The following is a 16,135-nucleotide window of genomic DNA, read 5'->3' as shown; positions in this document are numbered from 1 at the left end:
ACGCAGTACATAGCCTGCCGGCCCCACGCAGTACATAGCCTGCCGGCCCCACGCAGTACATAGCCTGCCGGCCCCACGCAGTACATAGCCTGCCGGCCCCACGCAGTACATAGCCTGCCGGCCCCACGCAGTACATAGCCTGCCGGCCCCACGCAGTACATAGCCTGCCGGCCCCACGCAGTACATAGCCTGCCAGCCCCACGCAGTACATAGCCTGCCAGCCCCACGCAGTACATAGCCTGCCAGCCCCACGCAGTACATAGCCTGCCAGCTCCACGCAGTACATAGCCTGCCAGCCCCTGTAGTACATAGCCTGCAGCCACTGTAGTATATAGCCTGCAGCCACTGTAGTATATAGCCTGCCAGCCCCCGGCAGCATATAGCCAGCCCTCTTGTGGTAAAAAAAAAAAAAAAATTAACACTGTACTCACCTTTCTGACGCCTCCCGTAGGTCCTCTTGTGCTTCCGATGCCGCCTCTTCGGGTTCTTCAGCTCCTCTTCGGAACGTTCTGCTCCTCTTCGGGTCTTCACGCTCGGCCGGCACACAGAATGACATCACCCGCTTGCCGACGTCATTGTTTGTGAGCCGCCGGCATCCCGAAGGGACCCAAAGAGGAGCCGAGGAGGAACGGAAGAACCCAAAGAGGATCTGAAGGACCCGGCACCGGAGCATTAAAAGCAGAAGAGGACCTACAGGGGACGTCGGAAAGGCGAGTACAGTGTTAATCTATTTATAGACTCGAGTATAAGCCGTGTTAGGATTTTTCATCACAAATTTTGTTCTTGGCTTATACTTGAGTATATACGACAAGTCAGTGAGTATTACCTTGTTTTGTTTCTGTTCTAAAAATTCCTTGTTACTTAGGTCATGTCATCTCCATGTGACCTGACAAAATTACACTGATTTCTCACTTTCTTGACTATACGAGACCGAGGGGAGTGCACAATTTACCATAGCTACTGATGATGATGCCAGGCTTCTGTCATACAGTTATAATGGAGATGACAGTGCAGCCCTCTAATTGTACACTATCCCTCAACAGGCAGGAGCCTAATGCATTATGAGCATAGAGAAAGAGAAATCTAACTGTTAAGATGGCATCAGAGGCTGCACTGCAGGGAAATGAGTGCATCTCACACTCTGCACTACTTAGGTTTGCTGGTACATGAAAGATGAAGTGTTTTTCTAGAGTGTCATTTCAAATAAATAAATCAATAAAATGAATCAGATTATAGATGATGCCTCCAATGAACATACACATATATAAAAATTATAATGTCCTGTCTTTAGTTAATATATATTTTCATTATAATTGCAGCACATACAAATCACATGTTGTTTTTTTAAATGCATCCAAACCAAAACCCAACCCCTGGGACTCCACAGAGGATTTTATCAGGGAGCAAGGTAAGTTATAACACACTATTATATTGTAATGCAAGTGCTTAGAGAAAGCAGAAAGGCTTATTTGCAATGCAGCTGTAATGGGCTTCTGCAACATGTCTTAGCAATGCCATGGTATGCATGTTACTTACTTTGTGCTAACGAGCATTTGCATACGTGGTATATCTATATTGCTCCGCAAGAGGTTAGACATACATACTTTTCATCCACTGGGAGCAAACAATAAAGTCTATTGAATGACAGCAAACAGAGCTCTAGAAGACTGCAAGGAATTCATACAGAAAATATATTTTGGGTATATATATAAATATATAAATTGGGTATTCATCTAGCAGCAGTCCACCCAACAGCAGCACACTACTTTTACGTGAAAGTTGCATGGAACATTATACTTTCATATGAAGAATATCTATTCACCTGGGACAACACCATTTGTTGCAATGGCACTCATTGATATGGCAGTCAGCATTGTCTGGGGAAAAAAATGGCACAATAAAGTTTTAATGTACAGATAAATTATTTTCTTCTGATAAAAAAAACATAAATAAAAAAATGCAGTCTCTATTATATATATACTAACACTATCCATTAGTTAGACAGTATAATTGCAGTCTAAAAGGGCCCAGATAACTAGGACACCTCCTACTTGCTAGCTCAGTTTACGTAAAAGAAATTAAGAAAAAATGTCACATCTTAAACTGTGGTAATATAAAACTTCACTACTTCCACTTGTCGGATTGGAAAAGGGGTGGGGTGGGGTGGGAGCAAGAAATCCAAGATTAAAAAGTTAACTAAAAAATTCAACTTACACACAAACAGCACATCAGGACAATACAAAAAGATTCTAAAACTCCTGCTGTTCCAACTATCCATGTCAATCTCAGGAAAAGAATGACACCAAGAATATTTTGTAAACAAGGCAAGTATACTCCAATGAAGGTACCCATTCGTGTTTCCTAAAATAAGAATGAAAAAAAAGAGATGTTATATTAAAAAAAAAAAAACACTACTAAATTCAAGTTTGTCAAATTATTTTATTACAATTGACAGTAGTTACTTTCACAAGTTTGGGTTGTCATACAAGCCAGGACTAACAATAAAACTTCCTTGTAGACACTATTGATAACTCTTACAGTCTGTAAGGCTATATTCATATGGACGTGTGCTTGGGAGGAGGATGCTCACCTCTTCCCACTCCATATGAAACAGTGCTACCGGCCGTACGTATAGAGAAAGAGCCGCGCTATCTTTTCCCTGTGTATGGTATGGTGTTGCAACAGATGTCTAATCACACTGCACATTTGGGGAAGTATATCTTGTGGCCGGATATATGTCACCGTATGTGTAGTGTGAACGGGGTCTAAATTAAGTTATTAAGTTATTTATCATGCCTTGTACAAGAATAATCCTCCATACAAGGCATAAAATAGTCCCAATTCCCGATGCACAGCATTGCCCCGCTAAATTTGCTATAGCCTATGCCAGAATACTGCACTATTTCGCAAGGCAGGACCAGGCTTAGACATTATTCGGGTACAGGAGTACCTAGTAATTTGGGTGTGCTGTGTACTGTTGCAGGGAATACACACTGGGGGAAATGTATTAAGGCTGCTGAACCATGTGACGGTGAAGCATGGTGTGGTGATGCTTTGCTTCAGCAAGACTTGGAAAAGTCAGAGTGGCTGGCAAGATGGATGGAGGTAAATACACAGAAAACCCAAGGGAAAAGGTTTTTATAGACTGTTAAAATGGCCTATTCAAAGTCAAGGCTTAAATCTCATTTAGAATCTGTGACTTCTGAAGGAACAAGGAAGTGTTTCTGGCACCATGATTAAAAAGTCTTTATTAGTATCCATTAAATATATGGATCCACTGCAGAATACATTATGACTGACATGTTTCAGAAAAAAGAACAAAATGCCCAGAGTCATGCTAAAAGAATTTGTTCTTTAACCTGAAACGTGTCAGAAACCTAACAGATACTGATAAAGATTCATACATATAATCCCAGTGCCCAAAAAACTTTCTTGTTCCTTCAGTACATAGTCTTCCCAAGTCTTCTCACATCTTCTCCAGTGCATTGTGAAAATCAGCCGTGGTCAACGTGAACCAACAAGCACAAAACTATTTTGAAAATCCAATAGTCACTGTGACAAAAATATTTTTTGTCTGGAGTGACAATTATAAATATACAGTTTTGACTTGCATACAAATTCAACTTAAGAACAAACCTAAAGAACCTATCTTGTACGTAACCCGGGGACTGCCTGTACCATTTAACGTTTCAATATCAGGTTTCTGTCATTTTCAGTACTGAATGACTTATGCCATTCTACAGACTCCTATTAGCTGTCTGCAGGGGAATCCTTTACATACATATTTTAGGCCATTGGTAGAGGAGGTACCATGACATCAGGGAAACACATACACCATATATGGTGTTTCTAAATCTCTGCAAGGTCTCTAAATTATTTAATGTTATTCAAAATATTTTTGGGACTTGAACTTGCACTCTACACTCACTATAATGGCACAGAGAAAAAAAAAATTCTGCTCAATAAACTTTATTGCAGTTTTGGCAATGAAAGACATGTGGGCAATTTCAGGGGTTGGAGACACTATCTGACCAAAATATGTTGTAGAGCTCAAAAATTGCATCCCGTAGACCCTGACCCCAGGGCAAGACCACCAGGACCACCGCTGGACATTTGTTTTTCTTCAGTAAGACACATATCTTCTATTCCAGATGTGCCAAATATCGCAAATGACATTTATCATTTCATATTGGCTCAAATGTGCAACATTTTTTGGCGCAAAAAACTCCAGATTAAACCATACTTAAGGAAAACTTAAAAAATGGAAAGAAGTGACTCGAGACATTTGTGTGAAATTTTTGCAACATTTGTAACGTCTCAAAAAGAGATCTGAAAAAAAAACATTTAACACAAGGAAAAAGCGAAAATGATAAATTACCAAAGAAGCAGATGGAAAAAAGACAGGCAAATACTAGCCAAAACAAACAGAGATAAGATAAATGACCCCCATGTCTTGTTCTGCCACAGAAAATATTTTTAAAAAATACATAAAATTTTATGACTTTAGAACATGCAGCCTAATTGACCATAAACACAGAAGACAATTCTCTCTCTACTTTCTTTTTAAAACCCTAAACACAAAATGACGCGTAAGTACACCATAATGCTATTAGGGATGTATGAAGAGAGCTTGAACCTCCTTCATAGATGGTGAGTGTTGTACCTGACACAATTAATAAATGTTGACTATAGATTTAAGAACTTAAATCTAAAATTTTCAACTTCACTACCTTGTTGTAGGCATTTGCCAGCTACAGCTCTCCCTTATGCCGGCTGAATTTGTGCCTTGACCCCTGTTACTTCAGTCCTGTTTATTTTCAAGAGAAGTCCAAAGCCTGGTCCTGCGACAGCTCCGTGCGCACGGCCCAACCGGCGCGCAGACACTAGAAAGATCACAAATCGAACAGTATTCTCTCAAACTTTTAAGAAAATTTTAGAATCAATCATTTTAACCCCTTAACGACCTGGCTCTTTTTTGTTTTTTCATTTTTCACTCCCCACCTTCAAAAATCTACAACTTTTTTATTTTTACACGTAAAAAAGAGATCTGTGGGGGCTTGTTTTCAAATTGCACTTCATAGTGACGGTATTTATTATGCCATTCCATGCACTGGGAAGCGGGGGAAAAATTCCAAATGCACGGAAATGTTAAAAAACGCGCCGTTTTCTTGTGGGCTTGGATTTTACGGCCTTCACTGGGTGTCCCAGATGACATGTCTACTTTATTCTTTAGGTTGGTGCGATCACGAGGATAAAAAATTTGTAATGTTTGTAAATATAATGTTTTCATATATTTACAAAAATTAAAACCTCCTGTAGAAAATTTTTTTGGGGGATTTCGCCATCTTCTGGCGCTAAGAACTTTTTTATACTTTGGTGTATGGAGCTGTGGGTGGTGTCATTTTTGTGACTTTTGATGACTTGTACCATTTTTTAGACTGTACAACCTTTTGATCACTTTTTATTGATTTTTTTTTTTAATTTTCAAAATGGTAATGGTAACTTTGGGCGCTATTTTCCATTACGGGGTTAAACGCAGTGTAAAACCATTATATTTTTATAGATCAGGCATTTTCGGATGCGGCGATACCTAATGTGTTTATGATTTTTACTGTTTATTTATATTTAGAATCAGTTCTAGGGAAAGGGGGTGATTTGAATTTAGTTTTTTTTATTGTAAATTTTTTAAAACTTTTTTTTATTTTTACCATTTTTCATACCCCATAGGGTACTTTAACCCTAGTTTGTCTGATCGATCCTACCATATACTACCATACCACAATATGGCAGTATATGGGGATTTTCCCCCTCATACATTACAATGTGCAAATTGCACATTGTAATGAAATGGCTAAAATGAGATAGCCTTGGGTCTCCAGAAGACCAGTGACTGTCATGGCAACCGATCGGCGCTCCCCAATGACATCACGGGGAGCGATGAACGTCACTTTTTGAAGCTATGGAAGCGCTCAGAGAGGCCAGTCTTCTTTGCAGGAAGGTGTACTCTGTGTATCCTGGAGGTTTTTCCAACAAGCTTCACTATGTTCTCACCCTCATGAATTGTCATAAAGCTTATATTGTGGAAGCCTACACCAACGTTTTATTCTTACTCAGTGGAAAGGCCCCACCCCCTAAACATCCTTTTTAAGGAAACCTACCATTTGATTTGATGCATTATGAAGTAAACATACCTTGAGAATCCTGTGGCTACACTGATGCAGGATCATATATTGTTTAATTCTTGTGCTGAGTGGTTTTGCTGATAACATAGATTTAACATTATGATAATGAAGCTCTCCCGCTACGGTGGCTGGTTCAGCGCTTGTCCTAGCATATGAGTTATTCTCTGCAGGAGCGGATGATGCAGTCCCTGGATGTGCCTGAAGGCAGAATAATCAATTGCTGCACCATCCCCCAGCTGCTGTGTATGAGTGATCAAGCTCAGGTTGATTAGTCATGCTTGACTAACCTTCATTTGTAATTACAAGTTTGTGTCTAATGTGTTCGTCTAGGCAGCCAGCCTAGCCCAGCTTTCCCAGGGTCCTGAATGTTATAATAGTATTTTCAGCAAAACCTCTAAGCTCAGGGATTAACCAAGAAATGATCCTGCATCAGTGTAGCTACAGCATTCTCAATGTATGTTTGCTTCATAATTCATCAAATCAAATGGAAGGTTTCCTTTTATGTTTGTACTTGAAAATGTGATCATCTGATGGTCACTCTTGCGCTAAAACTTAAAATGTCAAATCCTGACCGGATCCTTGGTCAGGGCTGCAATAACAATGTCTGCATCTCCCAGAAAGCAGTGTGGGTGAAAACCCTTAAACTGCATGGTCATGCTTACCTACTGCCTGTAAGAAGTTGAAGGGGTTTGCCCATGAAAGAAAGTTCTCAAATTTTAATCCCCTAGTGATGTTTAGACACAAGATCACTTTTAACCCTATTACTTTCCAATTTTACTTGTAAAATTCTAGAGTGTGGGCAGGGACACTTTAACCTCTTAACGACCTGGCCCTTTTTAGTTTTTTCACTTCCATTTTTCACTCACCACCTTCAAAAATCTATAACTTTTTTATTTTTCCACATAAAGAGCTCTGTGATGGCTTATTTTTTGCGTAACAAATTGCACAAATTTTTTGCGACTTTTGATGGTGTTCTCATTGCTATCATTTTTAGGACTGATAGCATATTGTATTAAAACGAGACAGCCTCAGGTCTTCGGAAGGCCCGAGGCTGTCATGGAGAAGAATCGCCGTTCCCTGATGACGTCACAGCAGCATTACCGGCGGCGATCGGCGGGTGCTAGCACCGATTGCTGGTGTTACTGGTAAGTCTGTGCTGCAATATGCAGCAAAGACTTACCGGCTATGGAGAGGGCTCGGCCCGTGAGCCCTCTCCATGCACCCAGAAGGGGTTAAGGACCATTTCATTTCTATAGGGGTTTTGGAAGTTCTGTTAATAGAACAGGGTGATATGTGGGGGATTTCTATTAACTTCATCCCTCAAACTTTTCTAAACACCAAGGAGAAACCCTTTAAGTATTTTACAGAACTTCAAACAAAATGAAGGTTTGATTTGGAATTCACTAATGTTCATCATTAATACATTCATTTAACTGCAAAGTTTACTCACATTAACTGAATAAAAGTTTAAAGAGAACCCGCCAGGCAAAATAACCCCCTAAACTAAATATATTTTCATAAACTGCCATTAGAAAGCATTGCCCCTCTACATGCCTGTAAAGCAATGAGGTCCTAAAGCTGTATGCAAATGACCTGTGAAATGTCCATTGAGTCATCATATTCAGGATGTCCAGCTTATTCATGAGTGGGGGGCATAGCCACACCCCGAGTGCTTGACTGACAGTCTGTATAATTTTGTGAGGTATAATGGTGTAATGGCTCCTCCATGTACTTCCTGGTGCTGGCGCCCCCTGCAGCCTGTGTGTGTAGGAGAAATACAACAGCTCCAGGCAGCCATGTTATAGCAGAACATGTCAGTTACTTGTGTAGCTGATGTCTGTGTTTCACACATGTGTATTAGAAGGATGTAGCATGTCAGCAGATAAAGTACAGACATTAGCAATGCTTTACTATACATTACACTGACATGAGGAGAGGGGAGGGGTAACATCACTGCCTCTGACCATGTGACCAGCCTCATTTACATAATAAAGAAAATATGATTTTACAATGAGTGATGACCAGCAGGTGGCAGACCTGTGCACAGTTCAAGGCAGCTGTTGTCTGTAAGTAAGGTACGTATATAAGGCGCACTGGACTATAAGGCGCACCTTTGATTTCTGAGAAAATCAAAAGGATTTTTTGAGCGCCTTATCATCCGAAAAATACGGTACATCATATATACACACATCCAGTATATACAGCATATATACACATGCATCCAGTATATACACACCATACACAAAGATATACATCATATATACACACATCCAGTATATACAGTATATATACACACCAATATACAGCATATATACATACACATCCACTATATACAGGATACACACAGATATACAGCATATATATACACACACATCCACTATATACATCATACACACAGATATGCATCATATATACACACAAATCCAGTATGTGGCAGAATGCGAGTAGTCAGCAGGTGAGGCGGGAGGGGCAGGCAGGTCAACAAGTGAGGCAGGAGGAGTGGGCCGGTCGGCAGGAAAGGTGGGCGGGGCAGGCCAGCCGAGCTTCTGAAGAAGCAGCCTCTTCAGCGTGATGCTGTCTTCAAGCACAGCTGGGTCACAGAGAAAGGCCCAGCAGAGCTTTCTGCTGGCAGCCTCTGTATAGGTCCTTTTTGAGGCGGCCGGGCTGTGTCGGCGCCGATGCTGGCATCACTGCCTCTGTAAGTGCTGCAGACGGCCCGTACCTATCTCAGGCATACCCCCCCACCGATTGCTACGCCACTGGTGGAGTTGAAGAGCACCAACACAGAGCCAGAAAGAATACATCTTCTGGTAAGTTATGGTGTATCTGTGTATATACTGTATGTATGCAGGGCCGGACTAAGGTTGGTGGGGGCCCCTGGGTGCAAACTGGTGGGGGCTCGAGCCCCGGGAGCCCCTCCTTTAATCCGGCCCTGTATGTATGAGTGTATAGGGTGTGTATATACTGTATGTCTAAGTATATTATGTATATATACTAATATATACTAATTTATAGAATATATGTACTATACAGAATGTGTTTATATGGTGTACATGTGTATAAATGTATGGATGTGTACATAGTGGGCCACATTTATTAATATGGAAGAAAACTGCATTGAATCTTCCAAAGCCTTCAGATGGCAATTGCTTTAAAACTGAGCGCTTCTTTCGTATGCTCAGACATTCGACATAAATGTGGCACCTGCTGCGGTTCACCAAAACACACTGGTTCGCTCAGTTTAAGTGCAATGTACAAGTATATTAAAGACCATGCACCGGTCTTCAATGCAGTTTGCCTCACTATTAATAAATGTGGGCCACTATGTACACATCCATACATTTACACAAAGCTGCCAAAAACACTTAATAAATACATATACAAGTATGTGATTATGTGTAAACCAAGCCTGAAAACTGGCACAGCCAGTTTTATAAATCTGGGCCACTGTGTTTGTATATAATGTATGTATATACTTTAATGAGTTTGTATATAATGCATGTATAAGTGTATATGCATATATATATATGCACATAAATGTGTGCGTACGAGTTTATAAATGTATGTATGTATGTGTAGGATATAAATGTGTGATTTTACAAATCTGTATACCTTTGTAAGGGAAGGCGTGCCACATGCAGAAATCTGCTATGGGGCCCAGCCTCTCCTAGTTACACCCATGAAAAATATACTGTATATACTCGAGTATAAGCCGACCCGAGTATAAGCTGAGACCCCTAATTTTACCACCAAAAACTGGGAAAACCTATTGACTCGAGTATAAGCCAAGGGTGGGAAATGCATTGGTCACAGACCCAGCCAAGTATATAGCCAGCCAGCCCCCTATAATATACAGCCTGCCCCCAGTAGTATACAGCCTGCCACCAGTAGTATACAGCCTGACCCAGCCTGTCCCCAGTAGTATACAGCCACCCCAGCCTGCCCCCAGTAGTATACAGCCACCCCAGTAGTATACAGCCACCCCAGCCTGCCCCCAGTTGTATACAGCCAACCCAGCCTGCCCCCAGTTGTATACAGCCACCCCAGCCTGCCCCCAGTAGTATACAGCCACCCCAGCCTGCCCCCAGTAGTATACAGCCACCCCAGCCTGCCCCCAGTAGTATACAGCCACCCCAGCCTGCCCCCAGTAGTATACAGCATGCCCCCAGTTGTATACAGCCACCCCAGCCTGCCCCCCAGTAATATACAGCATGCCCCCAGTAGTATACAGTCAGCCCAGAATTAAAAAAAAAATAAACTATTTATTCACCCTCCGGTGCCGCTGCTGCTGACGTCATACTAGGCGCCGCACGGGAGAAGAACAATGGCGGCGCCCAACGCGATGTTAAAGAAGACAGAAGACGGCGCAGAAGCAAGAAGAGGAGCCGGGAAGCCAGAAGAGGAGCCGCGATGACATCGGGGGAGCAGCGCTGCGCATTGGGGCCACCGGAGGGTGAGTAAATAGTTTTATTTGTTTTTAGTCCATTTTTAATTATTTTTTTTACAAGTATTGACTCTTGTATAAGCCATGGGGACGTTTTTCAGCACATTTTTTGTGCTGAAAAACTCGGCTTATACACGAGTATATATGGTAATTTTTAGTTCAACAAACAATTTCAATCTAGAGACTGTTATGTTCAGGGTAAAAACCAACCATATTCACTAGATGTCATACTTTCCACCATATTTTATGGATAGTTAGCAGTGCCAGTTTCTTTTACAATTTATTGGAATTATACATTTGTTATCTCCATTGTTAATACAGGCCATGGTGTAATAGTCAGTTGACTAATAATGTCTCCAGAAGGTCATGGCATATACACTTGCTCCTCACACCAGTGGGGTTATAGAAAGAATTAACTGCTTGCATACTGTATAGCTTTTTATCTATGACTCCAGCAGTACAATAAAGCTATCAGCCACTGCCTTCTGCTGACCATGTTCTGGTCTATGCAAGTACACAAAAGCATGACTTGACAATTAAAGGAAGTGCCAATGGTAATATTTCATCTTCTAGAATTAGCTGCCTCCATTCCAAAAATCAAAATACTTGACTTATTGTAGCACAAAAGAAATAAGGAGGGGGTTGACTGACTTGCTAACTTATAATGATCTTGAACAGTTATTTTATTAGAAACAAAGTAACAAAATATCTCATCATCCATGCATGTGAAAACAAAATGTAGAGAGTACTGGGATAAATTACTTTGTTACATTTTAGAAAATGGTATAAATCACTGTTTCATGCTACCTTCATTTCTTTCCTCCTGCGATCTTCATACTCTTCATGCTCTTTAACTCCTTGTGTCAAATTTGTGTAATTTGCAAGTTTGTTTAAAAGCGAAGAGACCATTGGGTTACTGTCCATTTCTTCCTAAAGGATTAATAAGAATAAAAAATTACATTATTATACTCATAAATACTGGCCTTTAAATCTTACATACATTACAAATTGGTTTTAAGGGAAACCTGTCAGCAGAAAGTGAACTAATAAACCATTACCAGAATGTTATGAAACAGGTTAACAAATCTCTATCATTTTCTTTCATGGAACAGAGTGGTGGCATCATCCCGCAAAATCATCTTTGAAGTCAGATGTAAAATCATTGTATAAAGTCACAGTGGTGAAAAATTTTGTCCTAAAGTAAAGTTTCCGTTGCCTAAGAATGTCCCCTTTCTGCATCCGTGGACATCAATAACTAACATTAATATCTCAGCCAGATGGCAATTGCTTAAGATGATCTAATTCCCCAAGCTAGCCTATTATCTCCAAACAACCTGCTTCGAAAGCACACAAATATAAAAACATACCAAAAGCAGGGTTCAGCGGATTCATATGAAGTAGGAAAAGGCCACGGATAGTGATGGGTTAAAGGGAGCCTGTCATCAAGAACAGGCACAACTACATTACTCACCTCCCCCCTTGCCATTGTTGAAAAGTGCAGCACAGGCACCCCAGATTAAATCTGCCTCCTCCCACCAGTAAAATGGTTCCCTAAACTTTTTCAGCCTTTGTCTATGTTTAGGCTGGGATTTGAAGAGACAATTGCCCACATTTACTAAAGTTCTTGCGCCAATTTTCTGGCAGACTTTGCACGTTCTTATCAGAGCAAAATGCTTGGACTTGTATTTAACATAGTACGCACAGCTGCGATATATTTCATGCAACACAAATTTCTGCACCAAAATGCCACATTTATCATGCAAAGTGAGATAGAATTGTGTGTGCAAGGATTCCATCACAGTCTTTATTTAGTCAATTCATACATGAATCAATTTAAAATCATCTTTTCTTTATTATGTAAATGAGGCTGGTCACATGGTCAGAGACAGATGTCACTCCTGTTATCCCTCCCCTCTCCTCCCCCTGCACATGTCTGTGTGTAATGTATAGGAAAGCATTGCTGGTGTCTGTGCTGTATCTTCTGACATGCTGCATCCTTCTAATACACAGAGACACAGACATCCGCTACACAAGTACCTGACATATTCTGCTATAACATGAATGCCTGGAGCTGTTGTATCTCTCCAATACACACACACAGGCTGCAGGGGGCGCCAGCACTAGGAAGCACATGGAGGTGCCATTACACCATTATACATCACACCATTATACAGTCTGTCAGTCAAGCACTGGGGGGGGGGGGTTGTGCCTCCCACTCATGAATAAGCTGCACAGCTTGAATATGCTAATGACTCATTGGACATCTCACAGGTCATTTGCATACAGCTTTAGGACCTTATTGCTTAAGTTTACAGGCATGTAGAGGGACAATGAAGGGATAGAGGCAATGCTTTCTAATGGAAGTTTATGAAAATATATTTCGTTTAGGGGGTTAATTTGCCTGACGGGTTACGGCAGCACAGCAATTATTGCCAGCCTCAGTCGCAGCACTGATGTCAGGTTGTAGCAGGCACATGTAGGTGATGTACACATGCAGCAGCCAGCAGTGACAAGCAGCATAACAGGAGTGGGGATAAAGGCAAGTAGAAGCTCTTTATTATTTTTTTAAAGCCCACCCACATATATATTTTAAAAAAATTGTACTCCTTGAAAACTCCTTTAAACTACTACGCTTAATGTAAGAGGCCTACAAAGAACACATCTTAGATTTCCTCATCAGGACATGACACACAGGATTCTTGTGGTATGGGAACAAGTGAGAATCCGTTAACAGTGGGGGCAAGTCTTCACCTGGCCTTAATTTTCCATTGACTTCCACACAACCACAAAGGTTCTGTTCACAAGCATTTATAACATTCTGTAATATCTTTTTACTGCAAGGTGGCTACTACACATATTAAAAAGTGCCCTTTATCATGTCTGTAAATGTAGCAAACCCTCAGCTGTCAAAACATAATAATAATTCCTTTATTTATATAGCGCACATAGATTAGGCAGTGCTACACAGACCTTGCCAAATCGGTGTATATATATTATGCAGAGTGGTGTGGTTTCATTGAACAAAATACCACATTTGGCATCATACAACCTTGTCGTCCACTGTCTTTATGTTTTATTAGGGCACATGGAATCCAATCTATCAGTCTCCGGCTCTGGAAGACATGGTGTGTATACAAGATGTGTGTCCACAGTCCACAGGTGGGCTTAGCAATCTGAACCAATCAGCTTAAAGTGTTGTAAAAAGAATAAAGAAAACTGGGCTGCTCACATACAACATGTATCAAAGCTATAGTATCATAAATAGTAAATGAGATTAGAAAAAGACATCGGTTCATCAAGTCCAACCTTTTAAATTATACCATGTTGATCCAGAAGTAGGCAAAAACCCTACAAGACTGATGCTAATTGGCCCAAAGCATGGAAAAATTCCTTCCCGCCACCAAATATGGAACTCCCTGGATCAATAGAAAGTACTTACAAAAAGTTTTAATCCCTTGAACTGTGATATTATTTCTCTTCATAAATGCATCCAGGCCCCTAATGAACATGTTCGTGAACATCATCTTGTGGCAGAGAGTTCCACAGTCTCACAAAGAGTAAAGAATCCCCTGTCTATGGATGTACCCATACCCTGGCCACAGGCCTTGATATAAAATTATATTTGGAGAGATCCATGTACTGCCCATTCAGATATTTGTACAGTGTAATTTTTTTAAGCTGAATAACCCAAGGTTAGTTATTCTGGTCCCTTCTATTCCACTAAAAGCTTGGTTGATGAACCCGTTCCAGCTCTACTATATCCTTCTTATACACTGGTGCCCAAAATTGTGCACAATATTCCATGTGTGGTCTGACCAGGGATTTGTATAAGGGCAAAACTAAGGCCATATCATGAGAAGCTATTCCTCTCTCGATACATCCCATAATTTTATTTTCTTTAGGAGAAGATGCCTGGCACTGATCACAAAAATGTTACCATCCACCAATTTTCTCCATTTACCCAGAAATTTAAAATATAATTATAATTTCTATTTCCTAGACCCATGTGTATTACCTTAAATTTATACATGTTAAAGCTCATCTACCTTTGTCAGCCAAGACCTCAAGTTTCCACAAATCCCTCTGTAACATTATACAAATAATATTATACTATCCTCCATTAATAAATATTTTAAAAAGTAGTGGCCCCAATACTGACCCCTGTGGCACCCCACTGGCAATGTCTAAGAATGTGCCATGAATAACAAACCTCTGTTTTATCACTAAGCCATTTGCTAACCCAAATACACAGATTTCTCTCTCGTTCCAGCAGTCTTAGGCTACATTCACACAGACGTATGAAAACGGCCGTATCCGTACCGTACCGTTTTTTTACGGATTACATACGGCCACATTCATTTCAATGGACAATACGTCTGACCATTTATATTGGCGTTGTATACGGGTTACATACGTGGTGCATACGGATGAAAAACGTCACGTATATATGGCCCGTAAATACGGGACTGGAGAAATCATACGGTCATGTGAATGTAGCCTTATGTTGTAGAATTAAACTTTCAGGTACCTTTTTTATTTTTTCATACTACTTTGTAAAAGGCAAAATGCACCTTTTGATTTCATGCATTATAAAGCAAACATACCTTGAGAAAGCTGTAGCTTCACTGATGCAGGCACAAGTCTTGTTTAATCTCTGAGCTGAGTGATTTTGCTGAAAAAAGGGTTATAAAATTATGATAATGAAACTCTGTCGCTCCTTTGCCTGGTCTGGCACTTTTCCTTTCACATTAATTATGCACTGCTCCAGAGAATGCTGTAATCACTGTGTTGTGCCAAACAGGCAGAAGTAATCAATCACTGCACAATCCCCCAGCTGCTGTCTATCAGTGATCCAGCTCTGTTGATTAGTCCTGTCTGAACAGTTCAAAAAAAATCAGTGTAATGAGTTTATCAATGGCAGGCTTAAGCAATCCAGCTTTCCCATGTTTCTCAATGTTACAATTGTTATTTCAGCAAAACCACTCAGCGCAGGGATTAAACAAGATATGATTCTGCATCATTGTAGCTACAGCATTCTCAAGGTATGTTTGGTTCATTATGCGTGAAATTAAATTTCCTAGGTCTGCAGGAAGATTCCGTGTTTGGTAAACTCTGTCATGGGGTGATGGCCTGAGTGTCACCACTGCCCTAGGGGGGGTCTGAAAATAGTAAAAAAATTAAAAAAAGAAGAAAAAAAGTAAAAAAAATAAATAAAAACGTAAAAATTTAAATCACCCCCTTCCCTAGAACTGATATAGATATAATAAACAGTAAAAACAGTTAAGCATCACCACAGTTAAATATATAATAGAGGTTTTTTTCCAGTGTTGAACCCCATAACAGAAAATAGTGCCCAAAGTTGAAAATGCAACTTTGTCATTTCTAAAAATATTAAATATTCAATAAAAAGTTAACAAAAGGCCGCACAGTCCTTAAAATGGTAGCATTAAAAAACGTCATCAAAAGTCGCAAAAAATTACTAAACACACAGCATCGTACACTTACTAGT

At 40.4% G+C, this 16,135-nt stretch overlaps 1 protein-coding gene across 4 annotated transcripts in view; it reads right to left on the bottom strand.

Annotated features, from left to right (window-relative positions):
- Nucleotides 1-16,135, bottom strand: part of SLC12A7 (solute carrier family 12 member 7) — a 237,382-nt gene that overhangs the window by 121,276 nt on the left and 99,971 nt on the right. For all 4 annotated transcript variants that reach the window (XM_072153070.1, XM_072153072.1, XM_072153071.1 and 1 more), the window contains 3 exons: nt 11,434-11,556; nt 2,215-2,361; nt 1,823-1,877 (listed from right to left, as the gene is read on the bottom strand). In XM_072153070.1, coding sequence (XP_072009171.1) covers nt 1,823-1,877; nt 2,215-2,361; nt 11,434-11,556 — 325 coding nt within the window. The remainder of the gene's footprint in view (nt 1-1,822; nt 1,878-2,214; nt 2,362-11,433; nt 11,557-16,135) is intronic.

Source organism: Engystomops pustulosus, chromosome 5, assembly GCF_040894005.1.
Source record: "Engystomops pustulosus chromosome 5, aEngPut4.maternal, whole genome shotgun sequence".
Lineage (NCBI taxonomy): Eukaryota > Metazoa > Chordata > Amphibia > Anura > Leptodactylidae > Engystomops > Engystomops pustulosus.
Note: the sequence above shows the minus strand (reverse complement) of the source record. Positions and strands in the feature narration are given on the sequence as shown.